The sequence below is a fragment of the Panthera onca genome, chromosome E3 (assembly GCF_046562875.1).
Source record: "Panthera onca isolate mPanOnc1 chromosome E3, mPanOnc1 haplotype 2, whole genome shotgun sequence".
Lineage (NCBI taxonomy): Eukaryota > Metazoa > Chordata > Mammalia > Carnivora > Felidae > Panthera > Panthera onca.
In genome coordinates, this window is record NC_138354.1 from 18,573,984 (window position 1) to 18,594,040 (window position 20,057).

The 20,057-nt window shown below is 54.5% G+C and overlaps 3 protein-coding genes across 5 annotated transcripts in view; 2 read left to right on the plus strand and 1 right to left on the minus strand.

Annotated features, from left to right (window-relative positions):
• Positions 1-738: 738 nt before the first annotated feature.
• Positions 739-5,277, plus strand: LOC144614772 (zinc finger protein 764-like). The gene is made up of 3 exons (XM_078440095.2): positions 739-1,124; positions 1,277-1,390; positions 2,126-5,277. Exons 1-3 carry the CDS (start codon positions 929-931, stop codon positions 3,037-3,039), a joined length of 1,224 nt encoding a protein of 407 aa, XP_078296221.1. The 5' UTR covers positions 739-928; the 3' UTR covers positions 3,040-5,277.
• A 3,266-nt stretch (positions 5,278-8,543) lies between these two features.
• ZNF768 (zinc finger protein 768) lies at positions 8,544-11,846 on the plus strand. Its single transcript, XM_060648972.3, has 2 exons — positions 8,544-9,462; positions 9,754-11,846. Exons 1-2 carry the CDS (start codon positions 9,375-9,377, stop codon positions 11,328-11,330), a joined length of 1,665 nt encoding a protein of 554 aa, XP_060504955.3. The 5' UTR covers positions 8,544-9,374; the 3' UTR covers positions 11,331-11,846.
• Positions 11,847-16,383: 4,537 nt separating this feature from the next.
• Positions 16,384-20,057, minus strand: part of ITGAL (integrin subunit alpha L) — a 43,986-nt gene continuing 40,312 nt past the window's right edge. For all 3 annotated transcript variants that reach the window (XM_078439932.2, XM_078439931.2, XM_078439934.2), the window contains 2 exons: positions 19,874-19,984; positions 16,384-18,242 (listed from right to left, as the gene is read on the minus strand). In XM_078439932.2, the coding sequence (XP_078296058.1) occupies positions 18,069-18,242; positions 19,874-19,984 (285 nt within the window). In that variant the 3' untranslated portion in view covers positions 16,384-18,068. The remainder of the gene's footprint in view (positions 18,243-19,873; positions 19,985-20,057) is intronic.

Below are 20,057 nucleotides of genomic sequence, written 5' to 3' on the forward strand. Positions count from 1 at the left end.
GAAATGATGGAGAGAGTTGGTGCCGTTTGCTGTGATAAAGACCCCAAGAGGAGCAGGCTGGAGGACCAAAGGGATGAGTTCAGTTACAGCCGTGACTAGTCCAAGGTGCTAGTTAGTGGGACATTCACGCAGGGCAAGGGCGGCAGGAGGCTCTGTGATGAGGAGTTTATGAGCCAGGCTGGAGCTAGAGGTAAACAGACGTTAGAGAGGCCTCCTGCAGGGCAAGTGGGGGAGAGTAAGCTTGCAGAAAGCGGGTCCTTCTGACCTTTTACAGACCCTATCCTACTCTCCCCCAGCTGCCCCCACCATCTCCTGAAATAGAAGCTCCCAGAACATCAGGCTCGAACAAGCGTCCAGTAGAGAAGGTTCTCTTTTACCCCACTACATTTTTCTCCTTTCAACATTCGGAAAAGGCTGCTGTCATCCAGTGACGGGTGGAAACCCATTTAGGAACGTGGAATTCACAAAGGCAGAGCGGGCGGGGTCAGGCCGGACCTCCCGCCGCGCCCGTGCCTTCTGCAAACCCTGGCGGGGCTGAGACTGCGCCTCCCGGCGTGACGGGTGCGGGAACCGATGCGGGGCAGTGGTGGCCCGCCGCCCCTCCGTGGGCCGGGCGGAGCGGGCCGCCCTTACCGGCATTTGTAGCCGTCGCGGCCATTTTGGCTGAGGGCTCGAGGACAAAGCCACCTGGAGACCCCGGGGGAGGCGTCATCTGGGCACGGTTGCGTAGGAGCAACGTTCGCGCGGCGCGTTGCCGCCATTTCTTTCTGATGGTCTGTGTCCCTTCGGCTGGCAGCTCTTGGTCGTTGGCCAGCGGGGTGGGCCCTCGAGGGGCCGGCTGCCGCGCTCCCGGCCTTCCGGCCCGCACCCCGGCCCGGAGGCTGCTTCTGGCGCGGGAGGCTCCCCGGGCCCCGGCCCGGCACTTTCCATGGCGCCGCCTCCGGCCCCGCTCCCCGTGGGGGAACCGGACGCGGCCGGGCGCGAGCGGAGGAGGCCGGGCGCCGTGTGCTTCGCGGACGTGGCCGTGTACTTCTCCCCGGAGGAGTGGGGGTGTCTGCGGCCCGCACAGCGGGCCCTGTACCGGGACGTGATGCGGGAGACCTACGGCCACCTGGGCGCGCTCGGTGAGGCCCCGCCTGCTCGCCTGGGCCACCTCCCCGCCCACCCCGCCCGGCCTCTGGGCCGGCTCGGGCAGTGGGAGGCCCTAGGTCCGGGAAGTCGGGACCGCAGGGGGAGGGCCTCCCGGCAGCGTGGGGTTTGCATTCTCCTCCCCCAGGGTTCCGAGGCACCAAGCCAGCCCTCATCTCCTGGGTGGAGGAAGAGGCCGACCTGTGGGGCCCGGATGCCCGGGATCCGGAGGTGGGAGAGTGTCTGACGACGGCAGACACAGGTGAAGTATTGGGTTCTGCGTCTCCTGGGACCTCCTCTGGGCCTGACCCATCCTGCTCCCCTGTGCCAACACCTACCCTGCTTCTCATTTTCTTCCCTGAATTGCTTTCCCAGCTGAGGTTACCATGCCGGCCTCTGCCTAGGCCTCTCCAGCGAATCTGTGCCCCTCACCACTTGTTGGTCCCTAAGCTCTTTTGAGCTTCACATCATCCCTCCTGCCATTTTCCTACCCTCCAGCTTCTCTGCCGCCTTGTGTTTCAGTTTTCTTTCTTTTGGTTATATTTTTGTGGCATCTCCATTCTCTTGGCTTCCACTGTTTTCTTTCTGCAGTTCATCCTTGCACCGTATCCTGTCCCTGTGTACTTGTCAATGCCAGCCACATTCATCCCTCTCTTGTACTGTTCCTGCTGCCTGGACAGCATCCTTAAACATCCACTCCTCCTCCGTGATCCAGCAAAAATGTCCTCCCCTCCCCCATTTCCCTAACTCTGAGGTAGAATGTACGGTGCCCTGTTCCTTCCTTTTTTGTCTCTGCGTCTTTTCTGTCCTCTGCAGCTTAGGAAAAGGTGTCACTCTGAGCTTCCCCGCCTGTACTGAACCGAGTCCCAGAAGCAGCAGCGGTGGGTCCAGAAGGTGGCTCTGTATCTAAGAGGCTTCTCTGTCACCATTTGGGGTTTGGCTTTAAGGACCAGGACAAGCCAGAGTCTGAGCTCTCTCTCCCCTTACCTCCCGGCAGATTCCAGAAACAAGGAAGAGAAAGGACAAAGAGAAGGGACTGAGGCACTAGAGAAGATCCTCTCTGCGGAAGCTCGGCCTGCTGGGCTGACGACTGTGAAACACCCTTCTGCTGGGCTCCCTTATGGCTTGGAGCAGCCATCCAAGGCACCTCGCCGGGGTCGCCCCCCACTCTGTGCCCATCCCCCTGTCCCGAGGGCTGACCAGCGTCATGGCTGCTACATGTGTGGGAAGAGTTTTGCCTGGCGCTCTACCCTGGTGGAGCACCTGTACACCCACACGGGTGAGAAGCCCTTCTGCTGCCCTGACTGCGGCAAGGGTTTTAGCCAGGCCTCCTCTCTGAGCAAGCACCGGGCCATCCACCGTGGGGAGCGGCCCCACCGCTGCCTGGACTGTGGCCGGGCCTTCACCCAGCGCTCTGCCCTCACCACTCACCTTCGGGTCCACACAGGCGAGAAGCCCTACCGCTGTGCCGACTGCGGCCGCTGCTTTAGCCAGAGCTCTGCCCTCTACCAGCACCAGCGGGTCCACAGTGGCGAGACTCCCTTCCCCTGCGCGGACTGTGGCCGTGCCTTTGCCCACGCGTCAGACCTTCGGCGCCACGTGCGCACCCATACGGGCGAGAAGCCCTACCCATGCCCAGACTGTGGGCGCTGCTTCCGACAGAGCTCCGAAATGGCAGCCCATCGGCGTACCCACAGTGGTGAACGCCCCTACCCCTGTCCTCAGTGTGGCAGGTGCTTTGGCCAGAAGTCAGCCATGGCCAAGCACCAGTGGGTCCATAGGCCTGGTGCTGGAGGGCACAGGGGCCGGAGTGCCAGTGGGTTGCCTGTGCCCTTGGCCCCTGGCCAAGGGGAGCTGGACCCACCTGTGGGCTTCCAGCACTACCCGGAAATATTCCAGGAGTGTGGGTGATGGTGATGGTCTGTAAGATGGCAAGGCAAAGGGTGAAGGTCTAGGCATTGCCTGAGGCCCAGGCTTAGCTCAGGGGCTTGAACCTCTGTGGCAGCTCCAGGGAGGTCACAGAATTCTGGACAAGAGGTGGACCTGGGGGACGAGGACCATCTTATCTTAGGCCTTCACAAGCTTGATCTGTTGACACCTTGCTCCCAGATTCTAGAAGCCCCCTTTGCTGAGTTAGGGCTGAGGTAAGCACTTCCACAAGACATCCACTGTGGGGGAAGAAAAGACCCGTTTCTCAGCCTAGACGTGTCAAGAGGATTGAGGTAGAAGAGAACTTTATTCTACCCGTTGTCTTTTTACTGCAGGGCTTAAAAACTGATGGCCGTGTACTGAATCTGGCTCGCAGCAACATTTAAAACATTACTTTTGGCCCAACCAGCATTTTCAAGTGTCCCAAATTCTTGGTTAAGATTTAAAAGGATATTGCGCGCAAAAATTCAGGTTTCTGGGCTCTTTTGAAAAATCCAAAGATTTGGCAACTTGACCTGCGCTCCCACGAAACCTCAATTGGAGGAGCCTAGGAGCAGCTGTCCAGCACGCCCACCACTCCATGTCACCTCCTGACTAGCATCAGCTGGCACTTGTCATTACTTGTCCATGCCCCTGGGTAAAGCAGGCCCTCTTTATCTGGCATTTCCCCCTCATTTTACATGACCTCTTGGTTTCTTCTAGTCATTTGAGTTTGCAAACCGGTCCACAGCATTCATGTTCTCCTGAATCAGGGATTCAGGTAGCATGTATGTGAAAGGGTGGCAGGAGAGAAGTAAAAGCAGGCTTTATTTCAGATGTTTGCTGTATCACATTCTCTGATTTACAAAGTACTGTCTTGTCCATCAACTCATTTTGTCCTCATAACCACCTGAGGAAGGAACCATCTTGCTTGGAAAGGACAGTCCAGTCAGGAAGAGGCTGTCAGGATTGTATATTTTGCCCCAGACCGAGTGGTATCTCTGTCAGGCCACGGTATGACTCTCAGCTGACCGGCAGTTCCTGTGTTTGAAGAGGAAGGCTCTGAATGTGCCCTCCAGTCTTTCTCGGGCCACCCTGGGAGAGCCCTTTTGCTCAGGCTTTAAGCCACCCTCGAGCCAGCGAGGAGGGCCTCGTCATCTTTTTGAACTGGAAGGGATCTTGGCTTTTCCATCCTTTTTTCATCTGGGGACTCTGAGACTGGGGGAGGCCAAACAACCTGTCCAAGGTCACATACAGAGTGATATTCCAGGGTTCTTGGTCTACAGCTGTCTTGGCCACAGCACTCCTGAGTTCCTTGCCAGTGTCTCAGCCAAGGTTCTGGAGGCATCTGCTCACTCCCTATAATGGCTCTAAGCAATGACCTGGACTAGGGACAGAGGAACCCAGTATCGGTGAAGCCCAGGCACAAGATGACTGACAAAACACACATAGCAGAGCAAGGCAAGAGAGAAACCAGCCTAAGATGAGAGTTCCAGGGCAAACAGAAGCAAAGCTTGCCTCTTCTCCTTTTTAAGTACTGCCCATCACAAACAAAGGGGTCAGGCCAGGAACATGTGGGATTAGCAGCCAAGGGACCCGTGCTCATCTTTATTCCCAAGCTGTATCACCTGTGACTCCATTATCCACCTACTACCAGTTCCTCTGTGGTCAAGTCCAGCCTTGCCCAGGTGATGAAGCAGCCAGCCAGGAGTGGACCCGTTCCTGCCTCTGGCCAGGATGACCCTTCACCTTCGCCTCAAGGAGTAATACCAGGGTCTTGTGTCTTCTGCTAGCCTGTATGCACTTGCTTTCTTCACCCAACTCAGCCCCAGTCGTGTCTGGCCTACGTTAGGAAGAAACCAGATTTGTTGTAAAGGAAGAGGTAGAAAATTTGGTGAAAAGACACTGTTCAGGTGAAGTAATCAACTGACTTGATTCCAACTTAATCTTCAAATCGGACCTTACCAAGACCTGACTTACCCTAAATTTTACTGGGAGGATTGGCTTATGCGCCACCTTGTCACAAGGGGGACGTGAAGTGAAAAGAGCACCTTGGCAACAGGAGCTACATTTGTATCAGCTTTTAATTCCCTAGAGAAGCCAGTGTACAACCCTTCCCTTGCCTAAACCCTCAGCACTGCCTGGGGAAAGCCCAGCCTGCAACACCAGTTGTCAGCTCAGCTTCAAAGCCAGATCTGGACCCTGCCCGCAGCTTACCAATTAAAGGTACCATAATTACTACTTTCTCTGAGTGCTTTGAAGTTTGCAAGGCTTGCTTAGGGGCCCAAAACCAGACCCAGCTCCTCTGCTTCCTGCCTTTGTGACCCAACGTTCCACCATTTAATCTAATTAAAAATTTTTTTTAAAAAACATTTATTTATTTTTGAGAGACAGAGACAGCACAAGCAGGGGAGGAGCAGAGAGAGAGGGAGACACAGAATTTAAAGCAGGCTCCAGGCTCGGAGCTGTCAGCACAGAGCCTGACGCGGGGCTCGAATTCACGGACCGCGAGATCATGACCTGAGCTGAAGTCAGCTGTCTAACCAACTGAGCCACCCAGGCGCTCCTAATCAATTTTTTAGTGTAATGAAATAACTTATGGCTCAGCCTCACTCTGTTCTCAGCTCCTCATTTCTTGGCATGAATACCGCCACCAGGGATGGAGCTCCCTTTTCTCTCTGCTACCACAGGTCTTTGAGGCTCAGAGCCTGAACAATTTAAGCCAGGAAAACAGTTTTCCTAGGGCTTCCTGGTGCATCAGGAGAGACGCTTGTCTGCACTGGACAAAATGAGCCCCATCCACGTAGCTAGAGTGAAAGGTTGAGGTCATGACCACGTGACCCATTCCTAGCTTGTCCAAGGCATGTAAAATAAGGACAAGTATTGACTTGAGCTTTTAAAGACCCCTAAACAGTTTTGAATGTTCATGTGCATCTTTCTAGGAACAGGATGTGCAAAGATGTTTACAAGCCAAAGAAGCAAAAACCTGCTCTAGGGCAGTTTTTTTTTTTTTTTTTTTAATGTTTATTTATTTTTTGAGAGAGATGGGAGTGCAAGTGGGGGAGGGTAAAGAGGTGGGGAGACAGAATCCAAAGCAGGCTCCAGGCTCTGAGCTATCAGCACACAGTCTAACACAGGGCTTGAATTTGTGAACTGTGAGATCATGACCTGAGCCAAAGTTGGATGCTTAACTTAGCCATCCAGGCGCCTCTATGCCAGAATTTTTTCAAAATAAGGCCTTTCTGCCACAGAATCCCATGCAGTAACTTTAAAATGTAGCTAGCTTCCTGGGTTCTGTCTCTAGCCTATTGAATCAGAATCTCCTGGGATGGAATCTTATGCCTGGTAATGATGTGCTGAGCAAAACATTACTTTCTAGCTGCTCTTAATTTTGCAAAATGTGTCAGGTCAGAGGATGACCTAGCCATACACAAAGACTCCCATTTTCTTTGTTTGTCCCAAAGGGGCCTGTGCCATGGCTGAGCTTTTCCTGGGGACCTGAAATCTTGAAAATACAGGGGCATCTCTTGTAGCATCTGACAGAAGGCCTCTTAGAGGGCTTGTCTGTTGCATGCAGGGAAATGACAGTTCACGCAGAAGCCCCCTCACACTGAGAAACTTTGCTCGGGTGTTGGCTAAGTTGGCTGGACCATAAGCCTTGGCCGCACAGTCAATAGCTCTGCCCCAGTGCTGCTGCACACCAGGGATGATGCTGTGGACAAGGTGCCCACCCCCCCACCCCCACCCCCAATTCAGGACACACACACAGCTCTTCCTCACCAGGGCACAGTGATAGAATAAGGTCAGTGGACTCCTGCCTTGGATTAGTTGGTGCTGGGTCAAGTTGGAACCTGCATCAGAGGATTCCCTGTGCTTAGAGCCTCTCACTGCTATGGCTGGTTGCTTCTCAAAGGTCCATTGCGTGGATAGGACTGGTACTGGAGGAGCCTACCAGGAAGTCAGCCAATCTTTCACTCTAGGCACTAGTAAGACTGAATTTCCATGGGGAAATGCTATGGTGCCAGAGGAGCCTGAAGCCCTGGCCTGACTCCTGCTACACGTGGGGCTTGTGGAGAGTATAGGCGATGGGACCACTTCAGAGCTGTGGCTGGAGGCCTCGCCACACACTTTGCAGGGAACAGCTGCTCTCCTGTGTAAATTTTCTGGTGGGTAAGCAGCTTGGCGGTCAGAGAAAAAGCGTCTAATGAAGGAGACTTGTTCTCATTTGTGTGAGTGCGTGAGTACTGTATTCTGCCCACGTGGACCATCTAGTGCTGGGCGGTGTGAGCCATCCTTGCCAAAGGCTTTAGGATAGGTGTGGAGGTGGAAGCTGTTCCTCTGGAGGGGAAACTACTCCTGCTTTATTTCTAGGAAGATAATTGTGATTCTGCTTGTAAGCCTGCTTTCTCTAGGCTTTTACCGCTTGGAATTCTCCAGATTCTTGTTCTCATCTCTTTCAGGAGAATAGAAGATGCCATCTTTCCTCCTAACCACTTTCTTCCCTTCATTTGTCTGAGAAGGCAACAAGAAAACACAATCATGGCTCCTGATCATGCATACAGGGAGAATTTGGCTCATCAACTGTCAAGAACACTACCAAAATAGTTTCAGCAGCAAGGGTGAGAGAAAAAAAAAAAAGGGACAAGCATTGGATCCTATGAAGTTGTCTTTCCAGAGTCACTTTTTCCTTGATTCAGAGCTGCACGTAGGGCAGTGTTCCTCAGGTTCCCTTCCTCTACAAGCTTCTATCCCAAGTCAGACAGGACTGGAGAGTTCTTAGCTCCCTTAAAGGCCAGATGGTTCTCTCCTTCTCCTGAACTCCATCACCCTCACGTGGAAGTAACTCCCATAGGATCCCTGTCTCCCTGTGAGAAAATCCAGGAACTAGGGACTAAGGATCCCACTTCAGGGAAGGTGGAAGGGAGAAGCAGGTGATAGAAAAGAAAGCCGCCTCCTTTCTGCGGGAGGATCCGCCAACTGGCCCTTTCAGCACCAGAAACGTGTGGGAGAAAGGAAAGTGCTGGGAAAGGAAGTATGCGGGAGACCGGGGTAGGAAGGTTGTGTGTCTCCAGGTCCCTGGCTTTCTTCAAAAAGGCGAGACGGAATGAAAGGTAAATAGGGGCGGGAAAAGTTCTGAAAGCATACGCCCGACTCTAAGGCAGACGCCAAGCGCCTCCCACTCAGCCCGCTGGCGCTTCTGGCCGCGGGGGTAGGTGGAGCCAGCCTCCGCCCCCTCCACCCAATCAGAAAGGTGCCTCGCGTTCCCTGGCGACCATTAGTGCCTAGCAGTTGGTGTAGAGGGAGGAGGCGGGACGATCGAGCTCTACCGGCCAATCGCTGTAGTCCCTGGGAGGTAGAGGCCGTGTCTCTGGAAACCGGAGGCGGGGCTGTTTCCCTGGCAACGATCCTAGCCCTCCCGGAGGGGGTAGGGTGGAGATTAGGAGGAACCGAGAGGGGAGGGGGCCAGGAGGAGTCGGGGTGGGCGCGCCGATGTGGAGAAGTAGAGTTCGGGTTTGGGGGTGGGAGGGAGGTCCCAGACTCAGGAGCACAAGACGGGAAGTCCGTCCAGGTTCCCGAGGCGCGGCCGGAGCTGACCCTAAGGCCCGAGAGGGGAGGGGAGCTAGACACCGCCCCCGCTGGCGCCGGGAAGCGTCGCTCCTTCTCGCTGACCTTGGTCTCGCTTGTCGCCTCGCCCTTGGCCACAGGCACTGACGGACGCAGGGCTCTGGAGACGGATAGATAGGCTCCTGGATGGACGGAGACCTAGGGGACAGCACACAAAGTGCCCCAGCCTTTCCCGCCGGCTCCAGGGCGCCCCGTCATCCCCCACCTCAACCACGGGGCCATCCAGCCCAGGGTTAATGCCAACGAGTTTCCACCTCCAGCCGCTCCTAGAGAGGCCGTGGCGCTAGCCAGCGGGGGAAACTGGCCGCGGACGGACACTTCCTGTGCGGGAGGGGGAGGGGGTCGGACAGCCGCAGCCCAGCCGGGGCTGGGGGGCCAGACGGCGGGGTCGCGGGCGGGGAGCGACGTTCGGGGGCGGCAGGGCGAGTCGTGAAGACCCTCATCTCCGAGGCCACGACGCTCGGGGGCCTTTGAGGGCCCCAGGGCAAGGCGAGACCTTGTGGGTGGGGGCGGGGCCGCGGGTAGGGGAGGGGCCCGGCCGGCCGGAGAGGCCCAGGGTCAAGACGTCCGGCCTCAGGGGCCCGGGCTGGGCAGCCGGGTCCCCTGGGCGGCGCTGAACAGGCGGGCGGCGAGGGCCCGGGTCTCAGGGCACTCAGGCCTGGTCGCAGGATCGTCCGCCATCGCCGCCGCCGCAGCACTGGGAGCCGGCGGGGATGGAACGGGAGGCGTCGCCGTGGGGCCTCGAGCCCGGGGATGTGCAAAGTCCTGATGAACTGGGGAGCCCTGAAGGGTCCCTCAAAGGTGAGGGAGGGAACGCCTCTCCGGGGAGCGTGCCTGGGAGCGGGAGAGGGGGCTGTGGGCCGTGGGAGGGGTAGAGAGCCGTTGGCTTGGACACTTGGGACTTGGAAGAGGCGGGGGCGGGGACTGGATGTCCTGGGTCGGCTAAGGGGGAGGTGGGAATTTCAGCACTTGCTCAAGGGCCAGCGACCCTGCTGGAGGAGGAGGGAGAGGTTTGTGACAACTAGTGTTGGGACCAAATGACCTTCCAGGCCCCACGCAATATGGGTTTTCTGTAATTCTCTGATCCTGCAGGCAACGTGAGTGAGAATGAGGAAGAAGAAATGTCTCAACAAGAAGGCACTGGGGACTATGAGGTCGAAGAGATACCCTTTGGGCTTGAGCCCCAGAGCCCTGGGTTTGAGCCACAGAGCCCCGAGTTTGAGCCCCAAAGCCCCAGGTTTGAGCCTGAAAGCCCAGGTTTTGAGTCCCGAAGCCCTGGGTGTGTGCCCCCAAGCCCTGAATTTGCACCCAGAAGCCCTGAATCAGATTCTCAGAGCCCTGAGTTTGAGCCCCAAAGCCCTAGGTATGAGCCCCAAAGCCCTGGGTATGAACCCAAGAGCCCTGGATATGAACCCCGGAGCCCTGGGTATGAACCCAAGAGCCCTGGATATGAACCCCAGAGTCCTGGATATGCACCCCAGAGCCCAGGATATGAGCCCCAGAATCCTGAGTTCAAAACCCAAAGCCCTGAATTTGAAGCTCAAAGTTCCAAATTTCAGGAAGGTGCAGAGATGCTTCTGAATCCGGAGGAAAAGAATCCCTTGAGCATCCCCTTGGGAGTCCATCCCTTGGACTCCTTCACCCAGGGGTTTGGGGAGCAGCCCACAGGGGCCCTGCCCCTAGGGCCACCTTTTGAGATGCCCACAGGGGCCCTACTGGCTACACCCCAGTTTGAGATGCTCCAGAATCCCCTGGCCCTAACCGGGACCCTTCGGGGGCCAGGCCGGCGGGGTGGCCGGGCCAGGGGTGGGCAGGGCCCTCGGCCTAACATCTGTGGTATCTGTGGGAAGAGCTTTGGGCGGGGCTCCACCCTGATCCAGCACCAGCGCATCCATACGGGTGAGAAGCCCTATAAATGTGAGGTCTGTAGCAAGGCCTTCTCCCAGAGCTCTGACCTCATCAAACACCAGCGCACCCACACGGGCGAGCGGCCCTACAAGTGTCCCCGTTGCGGCAAGGCCTTCGCTGACAGCTCTTACCTGCTTCGCCACCAGCGCACCCACTCTGGTCAGAAGCCCTACAAGTGCCCGCACTGTGGCAAGGCCTTCGGTGACAGCTCCTACCTCCTGCGGCACCAGCGCACCCACAGCCACGAGCGGCCCTACAGCTGCCCCGAGTGCGGCAAGTGCTACAGCCAGAACTCTTCCCTGCGCAGTCACCAGAGGGTGCACACTGGGCAAAGGCCCTTCAGCTGTGGCATTTGTGGCAAGAGCTTCTCGCAGCGCTCGGCACTTATCCCCCACGCCCGCAGCCACGCGCGTGAGAAGCCCTTCAAGTGCCCCGAGTGCGGCAAGCGCTTCGGCCAGAGCTCTGTGCTGGCCATCCATGCCCGCACCCACCTTCCAGGCCGCACCTACAGCTGCCCCGACTGTGGCAAGACCTTCAACCGCTCCTCCACGCTGATTCAACACCAGCGCTCCCACACGGGCGAGCGGCCCTACAGGTGCGCCGTGTGCGGCAAGGGCTTCTGCCGCTCTTCCACGCTGCTGCAGCATCACCGGGTCCACAGCGGGGAGCGGCCCTACAAGTGCGATGACTGTGGAAAGGCCTTCTCGCAGAGCTCCGACCTCATCCGCCACCAGCGGACCCACGCAGCTGGCCGCCGCTGACCTGGGACCCCTCCGGGGGCGGGGAGGCAGTGGGCTGACGAGAAGGGGACAGGAAGCTAGAGAAACCTTTAGAAGGAATAGTGGAAAAGCTGGAGGAGGTTGGAGGAGTGGAGGGCCAGGGTGGAGGAAGTCACGAGCCCTGGAGACTTATGGGAAACGGGCTATGGAGAGGGGTTGGAGAGTGGCCAAGCAGGCGGTGGGAGGCTCTGGGAGAGATCCAGAAAAGAGGTCAGCAGAGATCTGGCCTCGGCGGCAGCATGCCCCTTGGTGGGTGCCTGGCTTGGCGAAGTGCTAGGCAGGGAGGGGGGAGGGGGGAGGGTTACTTAGAGCGGGGTAGCTTAGATTGGTAGCTACTGAGACCCTCGTTGAGTCAGGAAGGGGTGAGGGTAAGTGGGGTGGGGAGTGGGACCCTGGGGTGGGGCCTGGGCCTCGGTGCAAACCCCAGCCTCCCTTGTCTTCCTCAGGCTTTGGAGCCCCTGAATTTGAGTTCAATAAAAACCTTTATGTGGTAAAAGAGACTTGTCCTTAAAATGTGTGTATGGACAGTGGCCTGGGCAGTGGGAGACACTCGGTGGCAACTATACAGTGAAAGCCATAGGGCCTTGTTTGGGAAGTGCTTTTATGTTCCACGTGTCACGAGAATCTTATAATCCGATGCTCCGGAGACATGAGCTTCCCATATCTTCCCAGGTTCATGTCTCATGCTTTGAATCCTGCACACGGAGGGCGCTCAGTGTGGGAGGTGCGAGAAAGCCTTCAACTCTGTGGGATATCCGTCTTACCAAACAGGGTCTGGTCTGTCCTTGGACCAGAGAACAGACCCCGTTCTCGTATCCAGGCCTAGAGCCTGGGTTCCATCTCCATCGCTCTCTCCTCTCCCCAGCGGGAACCTCTAACCCTCACTTTGGGCGGACCCTGAGTCACCAGAACTGCAGGGAGTGTGTGCAGTTCCGACCCCACCTGTAGGGGGCACGTGCGGGACCAAGCGTGAGGATTGGACAAGTCTAGCCTTTAAAACCCACCCACCTGGGGCACCTGGCTGGCTCAGTCAGTTAAGGGTCTGACTCTTGATTTGGCTCAGTTCGTGATCTCGCGGTTTGTGAGATAGAGTGTCGGGCTCTGAGCTGACAGTGTGGAGCCTGCTTGCGATTCTCTCCCTCTTTCTCACTCTGCCACTCCCCTGCCCTCTCTCTCTCAAAATAAATAAACTGAAAAAAAAAAAGACCTACTCCCCAGGCTGTGCCTGATTTGCTACAGCTCTGCCTGTTTGGGGGAACCCCTAGACCTATTGGGATCACCTTGCTCCCACCCCACCTTTAGCCTACTTTTCTTTCGTAAGCCTCAGCCCTCCTAACACTTGGCTCTTAGGAAAGGACGAGGAGTTGGTGCTGTGGGTGAGCCTGGGAGCTCCTGGGGCGTAGCCTGCCTTTACCTTAGTTGAGTAGGACTCATTCTTTTTTCATTCTTTTTTCACGGATGAGGAAAAATGAGTTTGCAGAACTGCTCAAAGTCACTGCATGGATAAGAGGCAGTGAGACATTCAGACCACGTCTGCCTGGCTCCATCGGCCCCCGGTGGCTCGGCCACGTAGGCAGGTGAGGAATCCTCGCTCTATGAGGGCTCTCGGGCCTCGGAATCCTCACCTCACCCCCAGCCCCACGCCCGTCTATAGGGCCTTATAACTTGTCAGAAGCAAATAACTTCTCTGAGCACATTTCAGTTCAGCGTCTCCTGTTCTCCAAGGTTTAGAAGGAGACTTAGAGATTATGCGGTTCAATGCAGTTTGGTTGTGTTTAGTGTTTTTTTTTTAAAGTTTTAGTTTTGGAAGTGGGACATTATTTTTCAAGTAACATCTCTTGGTCTTTTAAAGACCTTTGTGAACTTTATGCCCATTCTTGTACAGACATCCTACCACACGGAACTTCAAATATTAAATATTCCACCTCCCCCACTTGATAGACTTCATATATGTACCTATATGTGTTAAATAGAACTGCATTTGACCACCTGACATATTACATTTATAGACATTTGTTTTAACATTTATTCCAGTTATACAATTTAATTTTCATATTTTGGAGTTGATTTTCTTTTTCAACTCCCAAACGTGTTTGTGGGCCACTGAAAGCTGGGAGGCCCCGGGCACGGTTCATTGATGAAGTAGCCTATATGCTATTTCCAGAACTTTAATAGATTAAAGCAGATCAAATGACAGGGGGAGACTCAGCTGCTCCGCCCCTACCCCTCTCTTCCCTGTGAGAGCTCCTGAGGTACCTTCAGATCCCAGGTGGGGCAGGCCAAGCCCGGAAAGGGCACGCGTCGTTCCCGAGGTCACGGTGGAGAACTGGGACTCCAATACTAGGCCGTTTGACCTGCAGTCCAGTGAGCCGCTTTTACCAATCATCTTGTACAACTGAGCTATATTTTAATGTTTATTTATTTTGAGAGAGAGAGAGAGAATGCACGAGCAGGGGAGGAGCATAGAGAGAGGGAGAGAGAGAGAATCCCAAGCAGGCTCAGCACTGTCAGGGCAGAGCCCAAAGCGGGGCTTGATCCAATGAACTGAATGGTGAGATCGTGACCTGGAGCTGAAATCAAGAGTCGGATGCTTAATCGACTGAGCCAGCCAGGCGCACCTAAACCATGTTTTAAAAAGTAATCTCGGGGCGCCTGGGTGGCTCAGTCGGTTAAGCGGCCGACTTCGGCTCAGGTCATGATCTCGCGGTTTGTGAGTTCGAGCCCCGCATCGGGCTCTGTGCTGACAGCTCGGAGCCTGGAGCCTGCTTCAGATTCTGTGTCTCCCTCTCTCTCTGACCCTCCCCCGTTCATGCTCTGTCTCTCTCTGTCTCACAAATAAACAAACGTTAAAAAAAAAATTAAAAAGTAATCTCTACGTCCAGTATGGAGCTTGAACTCACAACTCCAAGATCAAGAGCCGCGTGCCCCACCAACGGAGCCAGCCAGGCGCCCCGCAATGAAACCATTCGTATCTACCACCTTTATCAAGCACTTAGGTGCTAGCAACAGCTTGCCAGTGTTATTTCGCGTTCACAACAGCTCTGAGGTCTATGCAGCTATGATTCCCATTTTACAGATGAAGAAATGAGTCCCAGAGAGGTTAGGTACTTGCCCTGTGCGGCTTAGTTACAAAGCAGCAGCGCCTGGACTCCAACCTAGGTCTGACTAGGTTTTGACTCTTTTCCCAAGGAGACCAAGATGCTACTTTCTCACTTTGTGCCATGAGTATAGTGTTTTCTAGAGGCGGCATGACATGTGATAACATGTGTCATCATTCTGACAGCTTGCGGGGAACGTGGGCTGGGGTGTCCTGATGTTTTTTCATTTTTCTCCCTTTTAATTTCTTAAAAAAAATTTTTTTTAACATTTATTTATTTTTGAGAGAGAGAGGGGGAGAGAGGGAGAGAGAGAGAGAGAGAGAGAGAGAGAGACAGAGCATGAATGGGGGAGGGGCAGAGAGAGAGGGAGACACAGAGTCCAAAGCAGGCTTCAGGCTCTGAGCTGTCAGCACAGAGCCCAACGCGGGGCTCGAACTCACAGACTGTGAGATCATGACCCGAGCTGAAGTCGGACGCTTAACCGACTAAGCCACCCAGGCGCCCCTCTCCATTTTAATTTCTAATCGGATAAACACCGATAGATATAACCCATATAAACAAAAGCTCTTTGGGGATCTTTAATTTTTAAGAGTATAAAAGGGTTCTGAGACCAAAACACGTGAGGGCCACTGAATCAAACGCTTACTTGTGCCAGCCTTGGTGAGGGGTCAGTGTTGGTCACACATGTGAGTGAAGACTGAATCCTGCCTTTTAGAACCTCCTAGTCTTGAGAGAGGAGCCCACACAATCAGCGTTATGTGTTCCAATGAGGTATGTAAAGTGGAGATTAAATGGGTCATTTTGTCCAGGAGCTGAGGGGATGAAAAAAGCTGTGAAGTGCTTCGAAGTAGGAAGATTTTGTTTTATTTTTTACTTTTTAAAAACATTTTATTTATTTTATTTTTAATTTTTTAAACATTTATTCATTTTTTGATGAGAGAGACAGAGCACGAGTGGGGGAGGGGAAGAGAGAGAGGGAGACACAGAGTCGGAAGCGGGCTCCAGGCTCCGAACTGACAGCACAGAGCCCAACGCGGGGCTCGAACCCACGGACCGTGAGATCACGACGTGAGCTGAAGTCGGACGCTCAACTGACCGAGCCACCCAGGCGCCCCTAAAAATATTTTACTTTTAAGTAATCTCTACACCCAACATGGGGCTCGAACATACAACACCAAAATCAAGAGCTGCATGCTCTACCGACTGAGCCAGTCAGGCTCAGTAGGATTTTAAAGAATAGAGAAGAGGTGGGACTGGGCAAGGGGAACAGCACGTGCAAAGGCACAGAGGCAGGGAAGGACACATAGGTATTTGAGGACAGGAGCTGTTAAGCAAGTTGGGATATAGATTCCTGGGCATGACGAGGGCAGGTCTGTTCCTGAAATGAACCTCCCAGATTTTCTTGTTTCCAACCTTAGTGAAAATATTTACCTGTTGTTTGTGTGTCACAGAGTATCACTGAGGTGAGAGGATCCTCTCCATCACTCTCTAACCTGCTATCCTGCTTTTCTTCACAACACCCTCACCATCTGGAATCACGTTTCTACTTTAATTTTTTACGTTTATGTATTTTTGATAGACACAGAGAGACAGAGCACAAGTGGGGGAGGGGCAGAGAGAGAGAGGGAGACACAGAATCCAAAGCAGGCCCCAGGCTCCGAGCTGTCAGCTGAGAGCCCGACGCAGGGCTTGAACCCACAAACCGTGAGATCATGACCTGAGGTCGGACGCCCAACCGACTGAGCCACCCAGGCGCCCCACATTTCTACCTTATAACTGTTTTCCCAGCGGGGCGACGCTTCCTGAGGGCAGGGACTTCTCCCTGGTTTTCATCACCAGGCCCTCGGCACAGAACAGGGCCTGACACAAAGCTCTCAAGAATCAGTGGAAGCCGGTGGGCTTCTCGAGACCTAGAGATAATCTCATGTCTTTTTAGCAGTTTTGCCTTCCCTGGGACGCGGGCCTCACTTCTTCCTTTCTCAGGTCTTCCCTATGAGGAACCATGGGGCTGGACCAGAAGGGTGCTGCCGAAGCTGAAGAGGCAGGCAGGCTTTGAAAGACTGCTCCGGGCCTTGTGGGCTCAAGAATGTTCGCTTACTCTCCTGCAGGCAGAAGGGAGCCATCAAAGGTCACCGCTTGGAAGGTCAAATGTTGCTTCTCAGCTCCCATTGTTGGACCCAGAGCTGGCTTCAGAATTACTCCGTATTCTGCCGCACCCCACCCCCGCGCCCCCATCCTACTGACACAAGAGGGCAGCAGTGATGAGCCCCCATCCTTCCTAATGCTGCGGGCCTGGGGTCAGGCTCTACCAATTGTTGCTTAAAAAAAACAAAACCAAACCAGGGAGGGCCTATTCTCACACCTAAATGAATTGTCAGGGTCAGAATGTGCACTGGCATGAAAACATCGCACAACTGGACAGATTTTCACATTTATTGGGTACACATACGCAGGCACCGTGAGCCAGGTGGACAGCCGTGGCCTGCTCCCTTGAGCTCACAGCCTCCCAGCGGGGGCCGCAGCGGGGTGGGATGGAGTCCTGGTGGGGGCTGGGAGCAAGGAGGCAGGAGCCTGGGGAAGACCTTGAAGGGTGGAGACGCCAGGGGCCCATCCGAAACGCTTTCTCGATCTTTTCACAGGCGCTAGGTTCAGTGAAATCGTGTCAAGCGCCTACTGGGTCTGACTCTGTGATGTCACCGAGGGATCCCAAGGTGAACATGACCTACCTATGGTCCCTACCCTCTCGGAGTTCGATGTTTAATTTGAGAGGCAAATATTAAGTAACAGTGTGATCTGTACTGTGAGGGGCAAATGTAACACGGGAACCCACCTGGGTTGGGGTTGGGGGCGGCCCTGAGGCAGTTATACGCGAGCTGAGATCTGAAGGCTGAGAGAGTCAGCCAGGAAAAGGGCTGCGGAGGAATGTTCCAGGCAGAGGGAGCAGTCTGGGTGAAGGCGGTGAGACAGGAAGGAGCCTGGCTAGGGAGAAAGGCTGGTGTAATCGGAGCTTAGAAAGGGAGGCGGGGAGTCTCTGGAGGAGGCCAGGAAGGCAACAGGGGCCCAATTCTGCACGGGCATGTTAAGGCTATTTCGCAGATCGTGGAAGGCGTATTAAGGAACTTGGTCTGTAGCCAAAGAGCAGGGGGTTTGCGGCGGCCATGTAGTGACACAGATCGGATTTGCTCTCTGGCGGCAGACTGGAAAGCTGACTGGACTCCAGGCAGGGGAGAGTGAAGGACGAGGTTCTGGGAGTCTGAGGCCTCTGGGGACGTCCAAGGGCAGGTGGGTGTGAGGGCCGGGAGGGTCACTAGGTCCTGAGATGACAGTTTTTCCAAATTTAGATCAGACAGTCTCTTCCAGGGGAGGATACTAAGAAGGGCTGGGGGAAGCCAGGACCAGCCGAGAATTACAAGGCCTCGCCTCCGTAGCCTTCCTGGCCCATCCCTCACCATGAACCTGCAAAGCAGGCCGGCAGGAGTGAGCTCCACGTGCAAGACAGCGAAACTGGGGCCTAGGTGGGGGCAGTGACTTGCCCGAAGACACGCAGTGAAACACAGGTAGAGGCAGAGTGGTACCAGGCCTCCCGAGTCCAGTCCTGGGCCCTCTGCATCGGGCCTGGGCCTCAGTCTTTGTCATTTCCATCCTGGGTCTCCTCCTCCTGGAGGGGCTCCAGGCAGCCCGGATCCCCACCCTCTTCCTTGGGCTCTGGTTGTCCAGAGTCTTCTCTAGGGATTCCATTCGAAGCTTCTACGGTAGCCTCCATCTTCTCCTTCAGGTTCCGTTTGAAGAAGCCGAGCTGTAGGAAGACAAAAATTGAGTGAGCCACGGTCCCCGGAACACTCTGGACGAGTCAGCCTCGGCAAAACATGAAAGCACCCTTAATGTTAATGAGTCACACATGCCACAGACGCGTGGTATCTGCCCCAGGGACAGGACGAGGGTCTCTGCCACACCCAGCTCCTGGCAATATGTTAAAAAGCTGTACATTTAATAGTGCGTTCTTTAGGCTCATCAAAATGTCACAGAGCAATATTTTAGGTGGGCGATTTGACCATATCCAGTGATACTATTAGCGAGAGCCTGCTCTCTGTTGAAAGGTCAAAACATATATGTTCTTTGGCTCAGCCATTCCAGCTCCAGGAATTAATTTTTTTTTTTTAATGTTTGTTTATTTTGAGACAGAGAGAGAGAGAGAAAGCATGAGTGGGGTGGGGGAGGAGCAGAGAGAGGGGAGAGAGAGAGAATCCCAAGCAGGCTCTGTGCCATCAGTGCAAAGCCCGATGCGGGGATCCATCATATGAACCATGAGATCATGACCTGAGCCGAAATCAAGAGTCAGACATTTGGGGCGCCCGGGTGGCTCAGTCGGTTAAGCGGCTGACTTCGGCTCAGGTCACGATCTCACGGCTTGTGAGTTCGAGCCCCACGTCGGGCTCCGTGCTGACAGCTCGGAGTCTGGAGCCTGCTTCGGATTCTGTTGTGTGTGTGTGTGTCTCTCTCTCTCTCTGCCCCTCCCCCGCTCATGCTCTGTCTCTCTCACTCTCAAAAATAAATAAACGTTTAAAAAAATAAAAAAAAATAATAATAAACATTAAAAAAATAAAAAAAAAAAAAAAGGTGGGGCATCCAGACAGCAGCAAACCAGCCAATTGAAAAAGCAAGAGGCAGGTCTGATTGTGCAACACACACAGAGACATCAAGATATAGTATCCAGTGGGAAATATAAGCTCCCAAGCAGTATATATGGAATTATTCCATTTGTGTTTTCTACACATATACATAGACACTGACTTCTCTCTTTTTCTCTTTCATGCTCATACATATACATATGTTTAAACAACAAAATTAGACCCTGGAAGAATAGAAACAAAATGGTTGCTAATGACAGCCCTCTGAGGGGTGCAACAGGGAGAAATTGATTTTCTGTGTTGTTTTCTGGAGTATTTGAGGTTTTCATGTGGAACAGCTGCCCTCCGGCACTATTCACCTGCCTGCTCCTTCTTCAAATCCCAACTCAAATGCCTCCTCTCCTGGGAGGGCTTCCCGGACTCCCCCAGCCTAAGTGAGGCTCCAGCACCCAGGCCCCTGAGTGGGGCCCTTAGCAGGTGTGTTCCTGTCTGCCTCCCCCGTTAGACTGTGGGCTCCCCGAAGGCAATGTCTGTGGTACGTGCCCCTGCGTCCCACTGCCTGGCCCGTGATACGTGGGAAAACCCTCCTTCCCTAGGTACCCAGTCCTGGCTCTGCCAGTGCTTAGTGGAGGCTGGGGGAAAGTCTCCCTTGCTCTTTGGGCCTCAGGAGTCCTAACTACAGAAGGAGGGAGTAGGCTGAGGACGCTTTTAGCTTTAATGCTCCCTGATCTTGGTATGTTCCTGCCCTTTCCCTAGCCTGGCTGTCTCAGCCAGGCCCATTACTCCCAGAAGCTCCCACCTTGTAGAGTACCCCGAGAATCACCAGGAACAACAATAGTCCCCCAGTGCTGCTCAGCACGTAGACGTAGAGCATGTCCTTCTCATATACGATGTCCACCTTCATGATGACCTGGAGGAGGGGGGGAAAGGGGACCGTAGGAAGAAGGCTTTTCCACCTTTAATATTCTTGTGAACGCCTAGGC

Coding starts and splice junctions, on each gene's coding strand:
- LOC144614772 (XM_078440095.2), top strand. CDS start 929: ATGGCGCCGCCTCCGGCCCCGCTCCCCGTGGGGGAACCGGACGCGGCC. Junction 1,125..1,276: donor CGGCCACCTGGGCGCGCTCG/GTGAGGCCCCGC, acceptor CTCCTCCCCCAG/GGTTCCGAGGCACCAAGCCA. Junction 1,391..2,125: donor TCTGACGACGGCAGACACAG/GTGAAGTATTGG, acceptor ACCTCCCGGCAG/ATTCCAGAAACAAGGAAGAG.
- ZNF768 (XM_060648972.3), top strand. CDS start 9,375: ATGGAACGGGAGGCGTCGCCGTGGGGCCTCGAGCCCGGGGATGTGCAA. Junction 9,463..9,753: donor CCCTGAAGGGTCCCTCAAAG/GTGAGGGAGGGA, acceptor CTGATCCTGCAG/GCAACGTGAGTGAGAATGAG.